Here is a 25133-nt window from a genome sequence, read left to right on the forward strand (position 1 = left end):
GGGTCAAGATCATTCCACATGAGTGAAGCGAACTTGTTCCAAAAATGCAAAGTAAAAAAGATAAATTGCTCCTTCAAAACAGGTTAAATGCAAATGCATAAAAATGAGGGATTTAAAAATCTAACGAGCGTTTTAAGAAGTAGACCTATGGTTAGGGACACAACTCTTACAATGTAAACAAATCCTTGATTTATATAGGATCATGAAAACAAAATTTTAAAAATCGGGTATTAGTAACCAAATAATACATACAAAGTAACAAAAGTAAATGAGCAACTCTGACTCCACTAAAAACTGGGAGTATGTGAACCAGTAGGGTAAATGTCCTCTGCTTTTCAAGAAACACCGCCTTGTTGCTCATAAAAAGTCAAGTCCAAGGTAGACCAGAGAATAAAAGGAAAAACACATCAGTTTTCATTGAATTCACAAGATTTATCCAGAGCACTGCAAGACAGCGTTTACTGCAATTCAGACAATAAAGACTTATAATCAATTTTCAATTACTGGTAGATGTTACAAAAATTTATTAAAACAGTGTTGTACCTGGCCTCTGGTCAAATGAACTTTGCAGTTCTTAAGTAGATAATGACATTTGGAATTATATGACCTGGTGAAAATAACAGAAAAATAAAGCATAAAACATGATCTGTTAACCGAGTAGCGTTTTTCTGTATTTGATATTTCGTACTTCTGACAGTTAACCAGTTCCATCCCTATTGTTTTTTACTTCACTTTACCAATAGTTCCTTAATCAAGTTGTCTACAGATTGCTGTATGAATTAGGATTCGATACTCAAAGTCCATCAAATCAATGCACACTTTTAACTGTTAAGTATTGTTGTTTTTTTTTCTTTTTCTTTGTTATTACGGTTGTTCACACTTTACACAACTTATTATAAGCAAGATGTAACAAAAACCTGATGCTAATGGGACAATGGTTGCATAGCAACAAGAAAAATAAAATCATCCAAAAAACAGTTAATAATAATAAATAAAAGCATTGTACTACTGTTTGACAAGGATAGCAGTGCTTTTGATAAGGAATAAATCCGGTCATAAAGCCCAAACCCCTAGTACTTTTTCTCAAAAGAGTATGGCCATAAAGAACTGATTTGGGTCATAAAGAACTAATTTGGGTCCTAAAATTTATCATAAATCATTAAAATTCTGGGACAAATTTTTTTTTATAGTTTTTAATAAATAATAACACATCACTTTTTCTTGTCCTTAAGTCCTGCACCAGCATTGAATTTGAATAAAATAATGTCACCATCCTCTACAATATAATCACGTCCTTTCTGTCTGTATTTACCATTGGCCTGAAAATATTTAACAAATTATTCAACTATATTTTTTTTAAATCTGGCAAAATGAGTAAAATAATAAACCTGCAAGTTAAAAAACCACCCACCTGACAATATAATTTCACACATGTAATTTCTCTATTTGAAAAGACCATTATATAATCTCTGCAACACTGGACAGAGTCAGAAATGTTAGAAAATTTAGGTTTTTGACATAGTTTTCTGCCCTTGAAATGTGCATTTTTGATGCATTTCAATGAAATTATAATTCAATTTACCAAAGTGACATGGAAAATCTTTATTCTTTGATTCTGATGGTGCAATAGTACAATTAAACTTTCAAAATATTGGGTTTTGTAATACCACGTTTCACTCACTGCCTGATTCTTACAGAGACTGACATGACCCAAGGTGTTTATTGATTGATTGATTATGGTTTTATATTCTATTTTTATGCATTTCTGGAGAAGAAATGGTTGATCAATTAAACAAACCTGTCTTTGTTCTAGTCAGACCAGAGTTAGAAATAGTAGCCTGCCCGCCAGCCCGTGACTGTTAATTTTTGGGCAGGACTGGCCAATTTTAGCAAAAATTTATATAGCCATATAGTAAATTAATTGAAAAATTGTATTCAGGACTGGCTAGAATTTGAGTGAGTTTCCTACCCTGAGTCAGACATGGTAAGCCAGATCTTTATTGTGCTATCATAGAAGCAACAGCTTGCTGATAGGCATGCAACCCCATCTTAACACAATATTCTGACTCTTAGCCAACCATTCTTCACCCTATCTCTGTAAATAGTATTTACGGAGATAGGGTGAATACTGGTTGGCTAAGATTAATTTGTGTGAATCTACTGGAGATCGAACCTAGGACCTTCCGAACTCAAGATAAGCATACTACCTATTACCAAACAAGGCTAAAGGACATAACTAGCGAAATCAGTTCTACGTTTGTATCATTAACAGTTTCATCAATGGCTGCTAAGCACTCATTTGATACAGAATGGTACGAATCCAAGTGAGAGTGCTTAAATGGGATTTATGTAAAATGGTTTATAAGAGTTATGCATGCCCCTAACCTAAAGCTTTTCAATATTACAGTTTTCAATGAAAATCTAGGTGTCAAAAGACTAGGGTCAATGAGACCTACTTTGAGTTTTACTTTGACAATTTAATCAAGTTAAAAAAAATAGGTATTCATAAAAGAGGTATTGTTAATTTTACTAGAAGTAAACATGGTTTGTATTTGCATGCTGCCAATTTAGTGATACAACACATTTCCAAAATGTTGGGCAATTTGTTAAATTATTATAAAGTTGCTTTGGGTCAGTCTATACTGTTGACATTGAAATTACACAACCATATTTGTTTAGCAGAAAATACTGTTATTAATGTTTTATACATTTCTGTTACTTGCATGCTGATATTATTGGTTCATGAAAAAAAAAATCAATTAGGAAATATCATACAATATTTCTTAAATAGAAATCATCAATATCTCAAACCCCTAATTGACAACCCTAAAATCAGTTTAAGACAATGAAACTTTGATTTAGTAACACTTATCTAAAATACATTTAATATTTAGGAATGCTTTACCATCTCAATGAACAGTTCCAAACTCATGGAAGAGTAATCAAGGGAACCAAAGTTATAGTGGTAATCAAAAGAATGTAATCCAGGGACAAAGACCAGACATGGAAAACAGACATACACAACAAAGAACATAAAGTAACCAAAATCATACATACAAAGTAAAAAAAAAAAATGAGCAACTCAAACTCCACTAAAAACTGGGAGCATGGACCAGGTGCACCGGTAGGGTAAGCATCCTCTGCTTTTCTAGAGACACCTGCCATAGCCATGCATAATGGCAGCCATGATGAAGTCAACTTCAAACCCCCATTTTTCATTCAAGCATCATCCCCTCCCCTTTATAAATTCCTAGAAAACCTACTTTACACTCTGCCTCAGATCCAAACTCATGGAAGTCAGCATAATTCATGACTTCAGCCATGATGAAACCACGTTCAAAATCTGTGTGAATTCTTCCAGCAGCTCCGGGAGCCTTTGTTCCTACCTGGTGCACAAAATAAACAAGATGTAGTGAACCATTTACTCAGCACACCATTACTCACTAATAATGACGGTGAGCCATTTACTCACTACAGATATACAGTAAACCATTACTCACTAAAAATGTGCAGGGAGCAATTTACTTGCAGCTGATGTATAGCAACCAATCACTCATTGTTAGTAATTACTCACTAGTATTGAGTGGTGATCCATTATGCATGCAGGACCATTGTATCAACTGTATTACTTTTAAAATGTGACAATTGATACATATATATAAAAAGGTCTGAAAAATTCCCACGTTCCCTCCGCGGAACTCGAACTCGTACTGCTGTGACATCTATGGCAACACCGCCTGCACAAAGTCCAGCGCCCTAGACCACTCGGCCAGCTAGGCTATAAAATATAGCTTTCGCTGGCTGGGTCATTCTTCCTCGTAGGATTAATCTAGGGCTGTAACTTAGTACACATTGTATGGTGGTACAGGACAGTTCATTTAGATGTTAATATGTAGGATAGAGGATTAAATTAATGATGCATGTCACAACAAATCAATATTATACAACGTCTCAGAATGTGACGACTCTATTTGCTACACTGCTCCATCGGATCAAATTGATACAGGGAAGATATATAAACATATAGAAAGGTCTGAAAAATTTCCAACAATATTAGAACTGTCAAATTTGCGATGCAAATTTTTGGTCGTTCCCTCCGCGGGACTCGAACTTGTACTCCTGTGACATCTATGGCAACACCGATGTATGGTGGTACGGGACAGTTCACATTCGTCACATTCTGAGACGTACCACCATACATCGTGTACTAAGTTTGGAATGAAAGCTTGACAGGCTTTGATGAAATTGAAAAAATACCAAACTATCACTGATTTCAAGAGTTGTTTCCCTTACCCTAGGTCTACCTCCTTAATCTTTCTCAGAGTCATAACTAAGTCACTAATACTTACATGGATTGTCCAGGCTTTAACTTCATCTTTCCCAACAGTGAAGAAATAGACCAAATTGAGAGCTTTATATCCATTTACAATAATCCTTTCTAATGAACTGAAATATACAATATCATCAATTTCTGAATGTACAATATTATGGATTTCAGAAATGTACAATATCATTCTAAAAATTCTCAAAATGACAGCTAATGTAGCTTTAAATTCCTTTTCCAGAAATTAGTAAAACTCTTTGCAGTTTTGTTTATGATAAAGCCAATCACTAAATAAGTACTCTTCCATATATAATTCAGATACTGCTAATGCTAGATGAAGTATGAAGATGTAGAAAAAACACTGAACACCATACATCCATCTCCCTCTTAAGGAGGTAGACCTAGGGTAAGGGACATAACTCATGAAATCAGTAATATGTTTGTATCATATTCAATTCTCCTTAAGTCAACCCAATCAAGAATAGTAATTCTTGAAAAGTTCAAATTTAATAAACGGAAATACAAACTAAGACTGTTTCAAAAAGTGCAAGTATTTGTAAGAATCAAGGCAAAATGGAAAAAAATCTGAAACAAGCATGTCAAAAACCACACAGATTTGATAAAAAATAATCTAAAGGATACTTTCTCCATTTGAAAAGACCATATATGATATCTGTATCATTGGATTTGATCAGAAATTTTTCAATAGAATCTTAGAAAAATGCAGCTTTTGACAGTTATCTGCCCTTAAAAATGTTCATTTTCAGTGCATTTCAAAGAAATTTGAATTCCAGCATGAAATATAAATCTTGACCGTTTCCCTTGATTCTTATGGTGCAAATAGTCAAATTCCACCATCAAAATGATGGTTTTTTTTTCATACCATGTTTCACCTACTGCCTGATTCTTAGAAGGATTGACACTAATTGAGATTTGTAACAATTTCAGAATAAGAAATAAACCTGAATTTTGTTGTTTTTTGACAATGTATCATCTCCATTCTGATATTTATGATACTAAAAATTCTCTATTTACCTTGCAATTTTGTTTTCTTTAAGGTATGTTTCTTGCTCCTCTGGTTCCATTTCAAACATTTTTAGTTCTACAGCACAGCTCATTAATATAACTAATGCCCCAGGATCATTTGTGTCAACCCATTCTTTTATTTTAACCAACCTGAAATATACAGATGTGTGACAGACTTTATTTGAGCGGTTACAGCGAGTAACACAGTGAAACTAACCAAAACAGAACCCTGAATAATCTGAAAACCTGAATACATCAATTTTTTTTTTACTGTCCTTTATATTAATGTAAATGTATTTTGAAAATAGTAAACCCAACATCACTCTAACTTGAACCAATTTTAATGCTTAAGTTTTATTGATCGATTGTTATGGTTTAACGTCCGAGCAGCAATATTTCAGCTATATTCTGGCGATGAACATGAAATGGATGATAATATGAACATGAAATGATAATGATGATGAAATGAAAAAAAGGGATGGGACACAAGGATAATAGGGTCAACAAATTTTGATTGCCACTAGAAAAAGAGGGGAGATGGGAAGGGTCGGGCAATTTAGCCTCCTCTGGAGGAGTGCAAAGGTTCATACTCGTATCAAATACCACAGCAGGATTCTTTAATGTGCCAGGAACGTGGGACCTTTCCCAACATGGTGCACCACTATGGTTTGCAGTCAGGTTTTCCATATTATAGCCTGACAATCCCAGCATATAACATGTCAGGGGTACCCCATTCCAACACCTGGGGCACACAACCCAGTTGCTCTGTAGGCAGACCGCCCTAGCCCCCAGCTAGGGTTCTAAGCACTATTTAGTTGCCTTTTAAGACAAGCTTAGTGCTGCTGCAGGCCTATCCTTTTGACACATGGACCTGCATGAGAATGAAAAGAGGCAGAACTATTGTCAGAAACATAACCCTTGAAATCAGTGATATGTTTGTATCATACTCAATTTCACCAAAGCCTTTCAACCTTTCCTTTGAAACAGAATGAAATCAATCCAAGTTACTTTGATACTAAATACAAACATCCTAATGATTTGTAAGAGTTATGTCCCTTACCCTAGGTCTCCTTTCTTAAACTCCACACAGGGTTTCAAGTTTCATTGTAAAGTAAACTCCACGGAAAAGAGCTATATTGACAATAGACAAAAATGTATACATTCTACCAAACATAGATTTAAATCCATGTACATCCAAATGGTAAGAAAGTCAAAATCTCAGTATATTTTTTTGAATTGAACAATTAAATAATTAAAAAAAGCATGTGTTTTAATTTGTAGGTGTTGGGTACATGAAAAAAGGGCCTCACAACCCTCTTCCATTACATTTTATTTTGGAACAGCCCTAACAAGTAATGATAAAATGTCGAAGGAAAATTTAACATACAGCATTTTCGTCCTAAAAAAAATAATAGAATTTTAAGTACAGATTTTATACAAGTTACATGTTTTGGTGAATTAGTTTAAGTACAAATTAACAGTGCAGTCCCTCCAAAGGTCTGTCGGACATTGGCAAATTGTCCAGTAAAATTTGGTTTTTGTCGTGTAAAAGTTATTAACCGCCTGCACCAAAAGTCCCATTACAAAACTATTGCTGACAACATAACAAAATGACATACAAAAATGATCTTTTGATCAATGAAGTCCTGGCATTAACCGGAACAAATGCCAAACAATAACAGAAACAGAGACCTTCATTATGATTGCAGTACTTTCACTGCGAAAGAAATTCTTCCTATTAATACTGACCATTTGTTCTTTTTCCTAATGAAGTCTTTCTCTGACAAGTTAACCAAGTATATCACAGGTTTAGATGTTAAAAATAAGTGATGATTCAATATATCTATCTGAAAAATAAAAATGTAATGCTATAACAGACGCTTTGAAAAACAATACATTCTTTTGTAAAAAATAAATTGTAGTTTATTATATCATTATATATATTTGAAACATAAAGATGAAAGGTTAAAACATAAACAATAGAAACAGAATCAATCAATGTAATCAGCTGATTATCTGTTCATTTCATGAATTTTAAAGTCTTAAAAATTGATCAACTATACCTTTCCAGACAGCAGATAAAGGATAACTGACTGCTTGTATCATAAATTTGATTTCCCTTTTCAAATTTTAAAAATGCATCAAATATTTCACATTCACTTTCTCATTCTGTTTTTTTTTACATAAAATAAATCTATAAGTGTTTTTGTCCTCTTACAGGTTACATCTGTCTAATTATATCAATTATCAAAATACTCAAGTGTTAGATACACGAGGTTCCACTACAATGATATAGATGATGTCTATAAGGAAGTAATTTACAGGCCAAAAACAATCAAGTACAATAAGGGTCATTTAAAAGCATTAAAATATGACCAAATAATGAATAAGGCCAAAAAAAATGTCTATTTCCTGCTACCCTGCCTACTCCATTTTTTTTTGCATTTACCCTGAACATTTTATGCACATTTTTGCTCAAGCACAGTTTAAGTCTAGATTGCTTCTCCATTAACACAATGGAAAGGTTTTTGAAAAATAAAATAATTTCCTGACTAAACTACCCATTTTTTTCTTGATGGTAGTAGGAAACTGCATTTTTTTTAACTTTGGCCTGATATCCAACCAAGTTCATGCATGGTATCACTCATCATGGTAAAACTGTGTATAAAATTTGGAATCATTTGCTTAAACAGTTTCCAGGAGTAGGGTTATGAAAATTTAAAAAAAAAAAACCCTTAACAACTATTTTGTGTAGCCTAATATCCCCCCTACAGGTACACTTTACCTCTTTGGCATCCCATGTAGCTTGTCTGACCCATTTACCACTCTGTAGTAAATCTCTGATCTTCACAAAACAATCCTGTTAAGAAAATTAAATGAATTATCATCGTCATAAATATTTCGGGAACATTACATAATCATAATCATATTTGACATATGTAGTTCGAGTGATGTTTGTCATAACATAATTCAACCTAGTCTCTGTAACAGTATGCAGTTTCGTTCAGGTGATGTCTGTTGTAACATAATTCAACCTATAAGTGGTCCAAGTCAGGAATTTCTAGTCTCTGTAACAGTATGCAGTTTCGTTTTGACTTTCAGTGTACTTTTAGGTTGCTGCAGTATATAGGGGGAACTATCTCACTGAACCTGTGAATAATGTTGTTTTGGGGCCACCTGCAGCCTGTCTTGTGGTGTGAATGTTTCCTCATTCTTCATTGAAGACCCATGGGTGGCCTTGAGCTGACATTTTTCATCCCAGTGGGGCTGTTGTCACTGAAATATCCATTCTTGTTATATTAACTGTACTGTTCTTTTTTTCCCATTTAAATTATGATTATTTCTAAACCCCTAAAAATCATCTGTTTTTTCAAAAAAATATTCCATGTCAGTTTGTCAATGATCAGACTATTGCCCAAAAAGAGGCGTTAGCACATAGCACATTTTCCGGAAAGTGACCAAGCTTTTCATGTCAAAAATGTGCAACCAGTCAATGCATTTATCCAACAATGAAACATTCTTCTCTTTTAATAAGTACTAATAATTACATTTGATATTTTTCTTTCATCTATAAAACTGTCCGTGGTTGTAAGCACAGTTTCTATTATTTTTCTTACTGTTACATAGAAAATACTGTGAAAGTACTATTGTTTGTGGGCTACCATTTGTTGTGGTTTTTGTAGGTGATAATTTAGTTTCTAACAAGAAGAACCTCTAAACAAGGAATTTAAGAATCCACTAAGTTGCATATCTTCCCCAATTCACAACAAAAATTTGTATTAACAAATTAAGGTACATATACAATAGGCACTCAAAGTGATGTTTATTCATCATTTGTACATCCTACAGAATATTTTAAGGATATGCACAGTAATAATAATTATAATTGATTGATAGTAGTTTATTGCTTTTTGAGTTACAGATTGCACATAGCAGGTTCAACCTATGGGCAACAGTTGGAGTCACACAGCTACAAGATATGGTTAGAATAATAGCGACAGGTAAAAGGTAAAATCTGGATTTGAAGAAGATGAAGAAAATAGGAATAAGTTGTTAAGGTTTGAAATTTCTAGAAGCCAATATTATGCTTACATATTCTGGCTGTCGTTTCTTATCTCCCCCTCTGGAGACGACTTTCTCCAGATCAGCCATGTGTTTATTGAGATATTCCATATCTTTAAATCTAAGTTCACTGTGTATAATGTCCAAATCTCTGGCAGGGTCAACATCCCCCTCAACATGAACTATGTCTTCTTCATCAAAAGCTCCTGCAAAATTGGGCCATTTGTGTGAATTATTTAATTTTGTTTTGGCTTCTGATCTAAAAAAAATAGCAAACAGTTCTAAAACAATAAAAATATACCCATTTTATTTAATAATTGAAGAGAAAAGTACACATTGTACAATATCTGAAATAACATTAGAAATTTCTGAATCTTAGTCAATGCCTAACAGTGATATCCCAACCATAAATTGGTAAAATAATACTGCGTAAAATGTATTTGTCCTAAAATGCATAAATTAGTTCCGATATGAACTTAAACTACAAACAATCCATCATTTTTCTTCCGTTTAAAATTAAGGGAAAAATACCAATGCTTTACTTATCGCATATCTTTGCATTAACTATGTCGCTATAGTTTTCGCCCTGTCTGTCTGTCTGTCACATATTTTCAGTGCAAGTACTTGTATACTACTACATTAAATTTCATGAATTTTTATTTGTAGTTAGAATATGATAAGTAATCATGCAGTTACCTCGAATTTATGATCAACAGAATTGTGTGGGAGTTATACCCCTTTGAACTGTGAAACCAGGGAGACAGATGTTTTTCCTATGCAAAAAACAAACTCTAGTTCACATATACCTTTTCATTACAATCAAACTTACTGACAACATGGAATATTCCGTCACAGGCATTTATATTTGAGAGGAAAGCATTTCCTAAACCTTTCCCTTCATGAGCACCCTTTACCAAACCAGCAATATCCACAACATTTAAGAAGGCTGGAACTTTACTGAAAAAAATCAAAACTTGATTTAGGTCTCTTGATTGTGAAAAAAAAATGGACACAGGATAAAAACCTGACCAGCAGCAAGATAGTCTCTTTTGGCCACTTATTTGTAAATGGTTCCAGTCACAACCCTGAATATAAATCTCAGTCTTCCTTTGGAGGTACAGCACCTTTTAGTACAATATCAACGAGATCCATTCACTTATAGTCTAGTTAGTGTCAGAAAATAGAGAAAATGCTTGCAGGGTTTGACACTTATTTCTCCTACTAGATTACTCACAAGACATTCTGACAGAAAAATTAGGTAATCCTCAAAATAATTTCATGGTCCTGTCTGTATACATAGGGCATACAAAATCAAAAATTGATTTAGGTAGCCAAAAGAACTACCAGTTAAAAATTCATGGTAGTCTTCTCTAAAATTGGGTAAGGACAGGACCATCGGACCAGTCTTAGAATTGACACCAATTTCTGTTGTGTAAAAACAAACTGTGATTGTAGTGATTAGAGATGTCAATTTTTAAGCACATGGTATCCTGATAACACAAAATAAAATCCTTATACTTTCAAAAATTTCCCAGTACCATAAAAAACTTGTTTCATTAAAATTCTGAAATTTCCATATATGCATTTATAACTATATACCTGGCTGGTTTGTAATGATCACAAAGATAGTCAAATCTTGCATCAGGCACTGGTACTCGACCTGTAATGAAATGAGATAAAAAATTTACTCAAGTCCACTATTAATAAACTGTAGATTGGTCCACAGTCCACGAGTTTAATAATCTAAATAAAACTTTGAATAAGAACATTTTATGTTACTAGAGTAAATAGGAGCAATTATGTATGTTTCCCTTAGACATACATTGTATATAATATTATCAATGCTTATTTTAATTTCTCCAATCTTCACAGTGGAGACTGTGGGTGGAGTCACAGTGTCTCCACCCAACAAAGTGTAGTCACCACTTCAAAATATGTTTGTAGTTTAGTTCTTTTGTGTAAATGACAAAATATTGAATGATATTTTCAGTTAAAGGCATATGAGTTATATGCAGAAAAAATAAATGAAAAGTAATGAAATGAAGCAGTTTTATCTCAGTTTTTAATTTATCGAAGACACAGTGGAAGGAAATGGTGACTCCAGTGTGAAGTGTGGAGAAATTAAAATTGACACTACTGCTAACAACTATTTTGATGATTCCCTTTTCCCACAGTGGGTGTGGGCAATGGTGGACAATTTGTGTCCACCCTTGGACACATTCCCACCGGCCCACGGTGGACACATGGTTGGTTTTTGTCCACGCATTCTGGTGGTCACGTTTAAATCTTGTTTCATTTTAACAGGAAACGGAGTTAAAACTCATTCTTACATAATAAATATTACGGTCCTGTTGTATTATAAGAAGCGTATCTAATTGTATGAACTATTGGTAACAATATTTCACAGATGTCAATAGAGGTTCTTTATAATTGACAGTCATCAATTACTTGTGGGCGGGATTGAAGCAGAGAAGCGTGAGCATTTGCCAACAAATGGCATAAATACAGGAAATCATGGTTACCTTTGATAGGTGCCATTTGATCTCTTTAATTGACAAATCATCAATTAACGGTAGCAACAGGTTTTAATACAGTGCAGTGCTATCACTTATCAAAATATAAATTGTGTTATAGAAGAAATTTTGATTTAACAATAATCAAGTGTTACTTGTTGGATTAGAATATATTCAGAAATACTGAATAGTTCAACATAACTTATATGAATTTGGAAACAACAGCTAATCTTGTAAGATGAATTCTGAGAAAAATACTTAAACGGCCATGTGATGGAGAAAGTGCACCCTCCTTTTGCTTATAATATTTAAAATTCTTAGAGCTAAGATTGGATGTGAATTATATATAACTGCATCCCCTTATACTGCACTGCATTATTTTGCTATGAATTTCTCACGTTGGCTAAAGATGCAGGTGTTCTATCTGGGACCTTTGACTGACAGGTAATCAATTAAATAAAATATCAAGGGTGTGGTTTTAAGTAAAGATGCAGTAACATTGATTGACAGGTAATAAATTATAGGAATATTGAGGGTGTGGTTTAAAGTATTGTGAACTGAAACTGGACAATTAACCGGCACGTATTAGCAAACAACACTTATATTTACCTTAGAAGACGTATTCATGTTGGTGATTTAATCATGATTAGACCTTCGTGCACATGTGTACTAAGATTGAGGAGTAATAAATTTTTTTTTGTCAACAACCGTAAAAAAATAAACGAGATATATGATGAGTGCAACCTTCAAGAAATTCGAAAATTAAATCAAAGCGACTGTGGGCTGGTGTTATGAATTTTAAATATGCTAAAATTTCAATAATACTCTCAACTATGATTAATTTAATATGTATCCATTTCAACAACTACAAGTGAAAGGCGAAAAGCAAAATAACGCAAAAGTACGAAATTTTCAAACTCATTTTTGTCCTATTTTAGTATTGATATATATTGGAGATTTTCAGAAAAAGGCTTACAAAGTCGACACACTAGTGTAAATAAAGATACCAATAGCTTAATTTATTCTTTAGTTGTAAAATTCATACTTGAAGAATTTATTTTTTTATCAGATTATATCTGGGGGACTCAAACTCTATTTTATAAGGGATTTCAAATGTCGAAATTTTGATTTAAAAATAAAACTTTGGATGCCCCTAATACGCTTCTGTAATCATAAAACATTAAGTTAGGTTTCTTTTCATTCTTTAATCTACGTGTAAATATTACCAAACAATTCCTTCTCATTGATTAGCAGTTAACCGACCACTTCCTGTATATTGGCTGAGTGTGACACGCTCGGGTATTAAGTAGTGACATTACACGGATAATACTGACTTGACTAATTTTATTTCTAGGTGGCTATGATATGACAATCACAAATACTTTACAAGATTATTACGTCTAGTAAAAAGAAAAAAATACTTGTATTGAGCATGATTTTACAAGAACAATGACTATTTAATTATTGAAATAAAAATATGATTGCCCTTGTGTCATTCACCTATTTGTATATTCATAAACTAACAATAGATATTCCGCGGGACTCGAACTCGTACTGCTATGACATCTATGGCAACACCGCCTGCATATAGCCTAGCTGGCCGAGTGGTCTAGGGCGCTGGACTTTGTGCAGGCGGTGTTGCCATAAGTAATAATGTTTCTGGAATAAAGTTTCAGGAGATTCTAAAAGAAATCGTTTTCCAAAGTGCATTTTGATTAATAACTTGATATGCTAAGATTTTTGGGAATTACATGTAAATTAATTTTATGTAAAAAGTCTGACTCGTAAAATGAAAAGTTATGATTTAACGTCAACGGTAATGAAAAATTTAAGAAACATAATTTTATATTTCTATATGTTTCTTTAAGTTACATGTTTTTTGAATGACGGTGTCGAATTTTAAACACTTTCAAGTATTATTACTCTTCTAATTATTTATGCAAGTAAGGCACGTTGTTCGTCAATCGATAATTGTTTCTGTGTCAACAAAATGCCAATTTACCTCGTACAATGCTCAAAACACAGGGACACACCTTTTGATAAAACGTGAAACACATTGATTGGTCGACGATATTACAAAGGCGTTTATCAAATTTGCATAAGAAATTGACACACTCAAAGCAATTTTATAGTTATTGGTTTAAAATACTTTGTTTTTTTTTTTAGAATTATTATGTAAGAAACCCGTCAGTAAAATGAGTACTCGATTTTCTTGAACATTTTAATTTACAATTTGTATGCTACTGTTATTATATAATAACGGAACTAATGGTAGTCAAAATTGTTGCACTAAGTGAAGAAAACAAAAACGGAAGAAATAAGTCATTCAATTGTCTATGGTGCACTAAATCTAAAAGAACTAACTGCATATTCAACTTAAGAGGGGAAATTTTCACCAATCACTATAATTGGCTAACGTGTGTCCGGATAATATGCAGTTAAATTCGTTGCCATTTGACAACTCATGAACTATGCGGTTCAATAATTCTGGATCATATATTATCTTCCAACAATGCTTCCCGCTTTCAAATTTTGTTGAAATGACACGATACCGATATTGGTTATTTATAGACTGTAAGTTAAAGTTGCACGTATTTGCTTCAAATCCGTTCTTTCACTAAGAAAATACAAACGTGTTAAATAGGTTGTCAGTAAAATAAGGAGTTCGCAAATACTCGACTTTCTTGAATATCGTAATTTACAATTTGTAACAATCTGGTGACAGGTCAGGTGTACAATATTGGCTTCCGATAAATCCAGGTTTACATTTCGATGATACTAAATAATGATAGACTTAAGTACGATGTGGGCTGTAAGAAATAGAAAAAAAAAAAAAAACAAAAACAAGAGTTAAAAGCAATTAATTCATATAAAAACCTAATTATACTAATTCCTAAGTAAACACCTGGTGGTGTCACAATTTTGGCTTGAGGCCAATTATACATGAAAGAAAATTGATTCTCATAGTCAAGGTAATGATTGACACATTGTACTTTTATTTGTCAATGGTTTGAACATTGTAATAAAATTGCCAATCATGGATTAAATCCAATCAACAGGTTATCACGCATCCACCAGATACCGTGGACGTGGACAATATACTGTCCACCTGACACAGTGGGCACGTAGACGTCTCTCCACGGTGGGCATTAAGGGTGGGCAAAGCGTGGACAACTTGATTTGTCCACCCTGGGCGAGTGGCATGGTCAAAATAGTCGTTAGCTGTAGTGTAGGTTGATGGTTGTGAACATGTACATGATCTATGAAACTTTCATATAATGTTACTTTTACTTATCTTAGGTGAGGGAGCAAGTTGTTATAATTTCATATCTGAAAAAGTATCTACAATAGTGTAAAACAAACTTCAAATTTGAAACAGAAGATCTTACTCTCATTTGGATCTATTGTACAGAAAGGAAAATTCTCTGCATTTGCCTGACTCTTTGTAAGTACATTAAAAAATGTGGATTTCCTACAAAAGAAAAAAATATAAATATAAATAATGTATTAATACAAAACTGGAATAAATGTCCACCAAAATTGGCCAATTCCAAGGCAGATTTGATCAATAACATAAAATTTTATATACGTGTTTTCTTTTTTCATTGCAATTCATTCCATGATGTTACTATATGCACAAAATTAGTTTTATGAAAATCTGACCCAATCTTTAAGTTATAAAGCTTAAAGCAGTGCTATATAATTCAAAAGTCATTTTGTCATCAAATCCTTATTTAGTTCCCTAAGTAATCTATTTATTACTTTATTTCCCTCAGATCATGTTCTCACTTACATGTAAAATGGTATGATCAGTTTATATCTGACAAAGTCAGCCCTGAAAACAAACTTATTTAAATCTGTATGAATTGTGCATAATACATGTAATTAGTAAAATACATGTACATGTATGTGCTTACTATGCCAGCAAAACCTTTTATTTTGAGTTCATCCATGCATAACATGGAAAACTTGGTGTAAAATAGAGCTAAAATGTGTAAATTTTGCCAAACACATGGAGAAATTAATTATTTAATTACATTTTCCTCTGCAGGAGATTTTGGCCACATGCTTCAACAATTTGAAATATTCAAACCATTAAAGGCTGTTGTATCATAACAACTATTGACAAATATATATAGCTTGTTTAAACATGTGGTCAGCATTTCCAACTTGAAAACCACATGTAAACCTCCAAATTTAGTCTCAAGTTACTAAACATTACATATTGAATACATAGGACACTTTGTGTCATTATTTTCACATAAATCTTATAACGTAGGAACATGTAATTACTTCAAATGTAGGACAAATCAGCCCTTGAAGGACCATATTAAATTATTTATGGAACTATGTTTCTTTTAGCCAATGTCATTAAGTTGTACTTACCCAACATTTGGTAAACCTACAATACCAATTTTTAGGTTGGTACCCATTCTACCAATAAGTGGCGGTGGAACATTTTCAACCTTCTTTTTTGGAGGCATCTTTCCTGAAAAAAAAATTTAGTCAGTAAATTGTTATCATAATGTATACCCCAAAGTCACTGAATTTTGATTTACAAATAAATCCAAACAACTAAATAATATCCAAAAACACATTTCTTCATTTCGTTTCTAACATTAGGTCTACTTCAACAAAAAACATGCACCGTACTGTACATGTATAAACAGATGTACATGTAGCAATGCCAGATTTCATTTTATTTGGTTTAAATATGTGCATACATGTACTGTTCATTGATCAAATATTAAATTATAAATTAAAATAAATCGAAGACAGTGATTGGAATAATAGTTGTTTTTAAAAAATAAATACTAATAAGCAAGCAAAGATATCTTTGAAATTCATCTAAAAATTCATCAAACTGACACTTGAAGAACAACTGTCCACACAAATCACTTAAGTAGCACTCCAGCTAAGAATCACACAAAATGTGATTCATGGGTAACAAGCCTACATATTTCTATTTTTGATATTTTGTTTGAAATGTCATAGTAAACAGAAAATAACATGTGGTTTTTCATATAACCCGTGCTCTTAGGAGATAAAAATTATATAGAATGCACAGTAGATTTCAAAATTAAGGGAGACAACTCTGTAAATGACACTCAAATACAGTACAATCTACTGGATTTTCAATGTTGATTATCTCCTAAAAGCAGGCAGATTTGAATGAATAATAACTCATTTCATAGTATAGACCCATAAAACAACTTAATTACAAAAATAAAAATATGTAGCCTTTTTTGGGATGTATCACATTTTTCCGATTTTGCATGATTCTTACAAAGACAGCTACTTAAATCACTATCCTTCGAAGCTTCAGAAATAGTAAAATTGCTGGCTAGACAAAACGTTTAAAAGACATGCATGTTATTTATTCGGAATTACACTGAAATTTTCAATTAAGTTGCCTTCTTGCCTTAACTACTAGCCCAAAGCCCTAGCCCAGACACCATGTAATTACTTAAAAAAAATACTTAAGTATACTGAGAATATTCTTAACTTCCATGGTAACTCCAATTGAAGTCTTTGAAGTTGATGATGTAGCAAACAAGAATTTTCTCAGACTTCTGTATTTTTTCAAGTTTTGTGGCACTGGGCCTGGGCAAAAATGTAGTAAAAATTGATTCTGATTAGTAAAATTATGTGTACTGTACTTTTCTTGTTTCAAGCTAGTTGAATCCTACACAGTTCTCTATCATTTGGGCTACATGTAATTGTAAAGAATTTTAAAATAAGGGACTGATAAAGCTACTTCCAATAGGAAGGATCTTCATAAAACCCTGCAGTCTACACAGAATCCTGAAACTGCTCCTCTGAAAATTTACAAATACATGGAATGCCTTTTGCTGTCATCGAACTAGTTGTTGATGAAAAAACACCTTAATAAACTTGGCAAAATAATAAAATGGCATGAAGACTAATTTGTTGCAAAGGGAACTTAATACATTATGTTATGCTTCGGGCTTTGCTCACCCTTAGGTCCAACCAGGCATTGCCTTCCTCACAGTGATCTCCCCAGGACCATTTAACATCACATTGCCCAGATGCTATCCAAACAGAAGTTCCAATAGAGTCCAATAAAAATGTGAGGCTATAAATTTAAGATACACGCTACTATATTAAGAGTAATCAAGGGAACCAAGGTTATAGCGGTAATCAAAGGAATGCAATCCAGGGACAAAGACCAGACATGGAAAACAGACATACACAACAAAGAACACAAAGCAACCAAAATCACACATACAAAGCAACAAAAGTAAATGAGCAACTCGGACTCCACTAAAAACTGGGAGCATGGACCAGGTGCACCGGTAGGGTAAGCGTCCTCTGCTTTTCTAGAAACACCCGCCAAGTTGCTCATAAAAAGTCAAGTCCGGGGTAGACTTAAAAATCAGGGGGTACCAGGATGATATCTGTTAATCTAATATTACTACTAATTCTATAACATTTTATGTTTATCTTTCATGTTTTCATCAGATAATTTCATTTTTTCTTTATAGTCAAAATGCGAGGTTTTATCATAGGATGCTATTTTGTGGGAGTAACGTTCCAGCGAATTGACCTGTGGAATGCTTTTGTCTAGATATAACGTAATATCAAATAAAAATATTTAAGAATGATTGAAGTACAAAGTTAAAAGATGCGGCTGTAAAATAAATTTCTTACCAGATGCAGAAATTCCATTAAAAACAAAAAAAACCATCCAAGCATATTTCCGAATAGCGATCAGCAAATATTTAGGATTTTTAATGGCGCAATGAAATTTATTCACACATCATTTTGTCAAAGATAAAATATATTTGAAAACCATGTGGTGAGTATGAAAGTAGTATGATAAAATTAAAAAATAAAGATTTTCATAATTTTTAGCCATCATTGCCTTTGGAATAAAAAAAACTTTTAAAAAATTCGTTCCACCATATGAATCCGAAAATGCAGTCAACCGTAACATAACAAGATATCAGCTTCTAGGCCAGATCACTTCGGGGTTTAATTCGGAAATATTATCTTGGAAACAAGGTTTGTTGGGATAAATTTGACTTCTTTTTCTTGTAATTATATAGCTTTGTTGAAAAAATATTCTTAAAATGTCTGAATTTAAAGTTGATTTTTACACCTTGAAATTAAGGTCCAATGATAAAACCTCGCATTTTGACTATAAACAAGAAATGAAAATATGCAATGAAAACATGAAAGATAAACATAAAATGCATGGTTTTATGTTATAGAACTATATTACTGGCTTTACTTCACCTTAGTACACTAAAAAACTACTTCATCACAGTTCAAATCTTGGCTTGATCAGGGAGTGTTTATAAAGTCTCTTGTTTAATGTGAGCACGATAGTAGAGTGTAATTGTATTAAGCCGGTTCGCGTATCATCTCATCTGTCAAAGAAAAGTAACTTTTGTCAATTCGCCCCTTATTTTTTGGCTGATTAAGAAAGACCTTTCATTATGGTTGTGTAAGATGAAGATACATTTGTACAACACAATACCTACAATTTACTAGTACCACAGCAGAAATGAAGGACTGACAGCAAAGAATGTGCGAGTATCAAAACGTGGTTTCCCAATATGGCGAAATCCACTAACCGGAAGTTTTCAAATGAACATAACATCCATATCGATTTTCAAAGAGAGACGATTGGTTTTAACGGATTTTTTTTTCATTTTTTATTAATTAATTCATTTATTTGTTTATTTATTTATTCGCGACATTTTTAAAATCAAATAAGTTAATCGTCACCTAACATACAGAAATCGTTCGTGAAAAAATAAAACAATCCAAGATTAGTGTGCATGAAAAATGAGGATTTAAGCATGCCATTTGACCTCAGTTTTAACTTGGAACCATATGTAGTGTTTGATAGATTCCAAGGTTTTAATAACCTGCATGCATTTCAAATAAAAGTCAATAATTTTAACACGTCAGAATTAAGCGGCTTTGTTTAATATAATAATTTTCATTCGTTCGAACATGCACTGTCACTTAAATTCACCAGGGAGTGTATAAAATGCCCGAATGCATGCAGAAAAACAAAGTGGATTACATTTTATAATTAATACAAAATATGAGCTCCTACATCAAAAGCTCCTCAATGTTTACATAGTTTTTCAGTACGCGTAATTGATGCATATTTTACATGTAGTAACACAAAAGTCTAAAGCTTTCTTTCTTAGAAACCTTAAGCTAGGATTTTGTCATTTCATCCTAATTAACATCAAAACCTATAGGCTTCAACAAGTTGCATTAAACACCTGGGGTCATTTAGCAGTTTCATTTAGATTGCAAGCAAGAGTAACCAAGGGAACCAAGGTTATAGCGGTAATCAAAAGAATGTAATCCAGGGACAAAGACCAGATATGGAAAACAGACAAAGTAACAAAAGCAAATGAGCAACTCGGACTCCACTAAAAACGGACCAGATGCACCGGTAGGGTAAGCGTCCTCTGCTTTTCTAGAAACACCCGTCGAGTTGTTCATAAAAAGTCAAGTCCGGGGTGGACAAACGAGGAAAGGAAAACTATGACCCGTTGAATAAATCAGTTTTCATGGTGCAGATGGATACACCATAATGATCCATGAGTTCATGATGACGACCATAAAACTTCTGTAGTGATGATTTCAATCTTGTAGCAACATAACCCTGTTCCAGAAGCCTATTTGTTAGAGTTCTAGCGCGATATCAAAAGTCTGCGTAGTTTCGGCAAGCACTGGCATAAAGTATGAGTATATGATATGAACACTCCATACGCAGGTGCTGAAGGGATGTTGCCACAGATGAAAGGAAAGTTGACAATTTTGAATGAAAAGTCATCACGTTTGTCGTAAAGTTTGGTCAATGGTTTTCCTTTACCATCGATTTCTAACTGTAGGTCAAGATATGAGGCTGACTTCACAGTGGCTGTAGTATCCCTTATCTCAAGTTCCTTGGGGTAGATACGATGTATCAAATCCCTGAAATTAGGATTGTTTAAAGATAATACGTCATCTATATAGCGGGAACTGAGATTAAAGATCTAGCCAAAAGATATTCCTTCTTTCGGATCAGATCAGCTATAAAGTCAGCCTCATAAGAGTGAAAGAATGGGTCAGCAAGTAAAGGAGCACAATTTGTTCCCATTGGAATACCGACCTTTTTTTTAAAAACACGTCCACCGCACTGGACAAATATGTTGTCGATTAAAAATTCCAGCATTTTGTAAACATCTTCCTCTGTATTTGGAAGATGATTTGGAATTATTTCTTACAAAGTATGAGGAATCTCTACTAAGAACTATATATTTGTATCTAGGTGTACCATCCTTTTTGGAAAAACAACGATGTATTATGTTTTTAAGGCGGGATTTTAACTGAGTATGGGGAATAGAAGTATACAGTGTTGAAAAATCATAGGTTTTAATGCTGTTATATTCAGATAATAGTCTTGAACTGATTGTCTCTAAAAGAGCTGTCGAATTTTTCAGAATCCACATTGAATTAATACCACTACGGGAGTAATGTTCAAGTGTTGTGGTACGACTGCAGACCCTCTTTGACAGTTGTGAGTATAGAAGTTAAAAGTTTTGAAAGAGATTTGGTGGTACATTTTGCAGATCCAGCTATGAAACGTTGTTTGTGTGGATTCTTGAGGAGTTTAAGAATCCAGTACATAGACGGTAAATCACAATCATCGTCCTTGGTAGAGAGACCAAAGGAGGATAGCACAGATTTATGGTTTTCCACAATCTCGTCTTTGGAGAGTGTGGTAGCAGTATAGGACTTATCACTTCTATTGTTTTCTACGTCTACCTCTGATAATAAACATTGGATGTAAAACGTTTTGCAGACAAAACAATGTTGTTTTGGGCTTTGTCTGCTGGTACGACAACATACCTGTCATGTATAGTAGAAAATATAGAAAACGCCTTTTTCTACTGCATGGAAAATAAGCCATTTCGTACAGGTTAAACAATGTTTTTTTTTCAACATAAATTGAGGCTAGGAGTTTATGCAGGAGACAAAGACTACCGTAAAGCGTTAACCCTCTCCTGGTAACAATTGAATACAATACATATGCATATACTTATATATATAAAGTATGGTAAATATTTTCGCAACAAATCAAAGATCAATAAAAAACTCTTATTCTCGTATATTTTTAATGTCAAAACCACTACAGTATTTTTTTTCAATAAATAATGGCATGTTAAGTATTTTGTGTAGTGTCCCAGAGTCCATTTGATGACTTGTTGCGGTTCTAACCTCGTACAATATACTGCGCATGAAAATTGCTTTCAACGAAAAGTTTTTTCATAAAAATTGGAAAATTGTAACGCTTTAATTTTTTGGGCGTCTAGACCGTCTCAAATCCTGCATCTTTGGGTATATAATACACAAAATGTATATTCTTAACTAATTAATACTAGAACACTCTAATTTTCGTTTATGAAGCACCTAAAATATGTGCATTTATATAATAAAGAATACATCTATAGGCACCATACTTTCACAGTAGTAACAAAAAGGGAAATTTTCAGAGTCACACAAATTTTCCTCAATCTGTTATACCCGTTGTTTGTCCATTTCCAACTACAATGTATTTTAAATGTTGAGCATGTTTTTTTAAGTGTAGATAGCAATTAATACAGTGGCAAAGCCTAAGTATTTCTGCAGTCGCCATTGAATTAAGCTATACCCTGTCATGGATGAGACTTTGGAAGATCTTTTCGGTCATTCTAAAAACTTATGATAATAACTGATTTGATTTTATGGGTTGACTCAGCTAGAGTAAACGCTAACCAGTTTGTTGGCCCAAAAAAAAAACAACAACACACACACATTTATAAAAAAAAATACAAAATTATGACAGAATTTGCATTTGTCATTTCAGAAGGGGTGAACATTTTCTACGACAATTAAGTCTATTAGTCGGTAGTAAACATACATATTTTTTTCACTCAGTATTTTAGAAATCCCGTCCGTGTCGTTTAAGGTTTTTGTTTTTTGTTTCCAATACTTTGTTAATACTTTAGGGTTGTATTTCCCTTTATGAAATTAATCTTCACAAATAAAATGAACCATGGAAATTGATTAAATTAACCGATTATATGTCATCTAATTAGCTTAGAAAGCGGCATAACTGTGCAAAGATGTCCTATAATTGAAAACTTTCGTTGGTAGATATAATCGAGTGGCCATCTTTTAGGCCAGACGGTCCTAGCCTTCTCCCCCTTTTCTGAACTATTGGATTAGCTACCGAGGCTACTCGGTCATAGGTCCGTCTAAGAAGATTTGAAAACTTGAAGTGCTTTTACCATTCTAAAAACTTATGAGATCAGACCCTTGTATGCTAATTGTAGGATAGTCGATGAGCATGTGTACAGCATGCTCAATATACACTTCCGCAAGGAAAATTCTGTTGTTCTACCCAAGCCCTACCTCGCGGAAGTGTATATTGAGCATGCTACCACAAAAGGGTCTATAACTGATTTCTAGATTGACTCAATGATCACTTTCTTATATTTACTAAATTGTATTTTGTAGTGAATGTTTTTTTCTCTCTCTCGGCTAAATGGCCTTTATCAAGCTTAGACACTATCGATAGGGATATAATTGGATTCCACAATACAATTTTAAGAGTGTTAAGGAGATTCGGCTGGTCAGGTGGTAGTCAAACAAAAATATCTCCAGCGCCGAATCCCAAAAGCTTAGACTATCTTTAAAAAAAATATTGAATACTTTCCCTTTTTTCGTTAGTATGGCAATAAAACTTTAATCTTAGCAGTTATACTCGGCAATTATATTAGAAATATCAAGTTTATTTGTAAGTATTCAATGTTAGAATCGGGAAATACTGTGTCTTTGACAACATTTTTATGGGAATAAAAAGAAAATAAAAATATGCATCTAGTAGGATAGGGATGAAGTAATGTGGATCGAGTTGATCATTAGTACGGAAGTCAAAATGCGCATACTCAAATACACGTGTTGACAACATCCGGTGTTTTGATCCACATGCAGACAGCTTTTTGAACAGTTGGATGTTCCCTTTATTAGGAACTCATAAACTTTTTACTCTTCGCACTATAGGTAGATCGGTTACACAAAAAATTACAAACATTTATGATTTAATTCAGTTTATTTCGTAGTTCCATCTTTTCGCAAAAAATGCAAATGAAATAATAATTCGATTTTTCATTTTTTGACAGTCTAAGTTAGACTCTAACTCTAAAATGCATCATGCCGTCTTGGTAGGCTACTTTTTATTTTGCTTTGTCGCCAGTGAGGCATAAATGTCCGATTAAAAAATGCCCCTACAAACGTCATGAGTATCTGGACTATGTACTGTCACTATACTCGGCGTCACATAAATAACATACTGTTAAAATTTGAATAAAAATATTTTCTACGACTTTATTGACATCAACCGTCGTTTAAATTGTCTTAAATGACTTGCTCATTCGTTTAGCCAAACAGCTTCTCAAAAACAAGTCGCTTATTAGCTTAAATCATGCGTAACAAATCCTTACGGGAAAATCCCATACTAATATCCGCCATGTTGGTTTTTACGGGACGATTTGTTTACAAACGAAGTGCGTAAGTTCCCGTCGAACTCCGGTGACAATCGTCTGCTTGATCAATTTCTCGGTATTATACGTTGTTCGCGTAAAATAAATCCGAGATATCCGAAATAACGCCGAATTGCATTCTGGGTTCTTCGGTTTTTGGACAAACCATTTAAACGTAAACAACATCTCCTAGCAACCCGATCACTGTAAACATGGCCGACTTTTTACAATGTAAATATTGCCACCTAGAATTAAAATCTGACCGGAATTTAACGATTCAATGTTTAGGGAGAAGCCGTTTGGCTAAACGAATGAGCAAGTCATTTAAGACAATTTAAACGACGGTAGGTGTCAATAAAGTCGTAGAAAATATTTTTATTCAAATTTTAACAGTATGTTATTTATGTGACGCCGACTATAGTAGTGTCAGTCTTTCCAAAGGCAAAGGCAAAGATTCATTTTTTTTCAGGACATTCAGTCTTGAGTCTGTGATGACATTCTATTTTCAGGACCAAACTAAGTTTTACTGTCCACTTGACCTGAATTTGGAATCACTAATATCAGAAATTTTCTAGACTTCCAGTCTGGTGTTCCAGATATTTTTGCCAGTCCTGTCATATTATTTCCAGTGATATCCCTCAACAGTTT

At 33.4% G+C, this 25133-nt stretch overlaps 3 protein-coding genes across 13 annotated transcripts in view; 2 read left to right on the top strand and 1 right to left on the bottom strand.

Annotated features, from left to right (window-relative positions):
• LOC148600104 (uncharacterized) overlaps positions 1–25133 on the top strand; it is a 319707-nt gene that overhangs the window by 37203 nt on the left and 257371 nt on the right. The window lies entirely within an intron of this gene.
• On the bottom strand, positions 412–19540 carry LOC148600107 (obg-like ATPase 1). Of its 3 annotated transcripts, none has more exons than XM_088558498.1 (12): positions 19434–19540; positions 16312–16414; positions 15315–15397; positions 11012–11072; positions 10242–10369; positions 9443–9618; positions 8136–8210; positions 7100–7197; positions 5360–5500; positions 4350–4446; positions 3264–3386; positions 412–1319 (listed from the first exon to the last, which is right to left on the bottom strand). In XM_088558498.1, exons 2-12 carry the CDS (start codon positions 16407–16409, stop codon positions 1212–1214), a joined length of 1188 nt encoding a protein of 395 aa, XP_088414624.1. In that variant the 5' UTR covers positions 16410–16414; positions 19434–19540; the 3' UTR covers positions 412–1211. The 3 variants fall into 3 exon arrangements, with proteins under 3 accessions (XP_088414624.1, XP_088414625.1, XP_088414626.1); XM_088558499.1 differs by lacking the exon at positions 19434–19540 and adding an exon at positions 17905–17923; XM_088558500.1 differs by lacking the exon at positions 3264–3386.
• Positions 23891–25133, top strand: part of LOC148600108 (endoplasmic reticulum disulfide reductase DNAJC10-like) — a 34064-nt gene continuing 32821 nt past the window's right edge. Inside the window, exon 1 of the mRNA XM_088557463.1 lies at positions 23891–24006. The gene's annotated coding sequence lies outside the window, so the exon portion shown is untranslated. The remainder of the gene's footprint in view (positions 24007–25133) is intronic.

Source organism: Perna viridis, chromosome 13 (assembly GCF_037379345.1).
Source record: "Perna viridis isolate PV_CMFRI_1.1 ecotype Kerala chromosome 13, ASM3737934v1, whole genome shotgun sequence".
NCBI lineage: Eukaryota > Metazoa > Mollusca > Bivalvia > Mytilida > Mytilidae > Perna > Perna viridis.

Excerpts from the sequence above, each read along its gene's own strand:
- LOC148600107 (XM_088558498.1), bottom strand. The coding sequence starts at position 16,409 with ATGCCTCCAAAAAAGAAGGTTGAAAATGTTCCACCGCCACTTATTGGT. Across the intron at positions 11,073-15,314 it reads TACAATAGATCCAAATGAGA|GTCGAGTACCAGTGCCTGAT; the intron begins GTAAGATCTTCT and ends ATTTCATTACAG. Across the intron at positions 1,320-3,263 it reads GATCTGAGGCAGAGTGTAAA|GCCAATGGTAAATACAGACA; the intron begins GTAGGTTTTCTA and ends AAATATTTTCAG.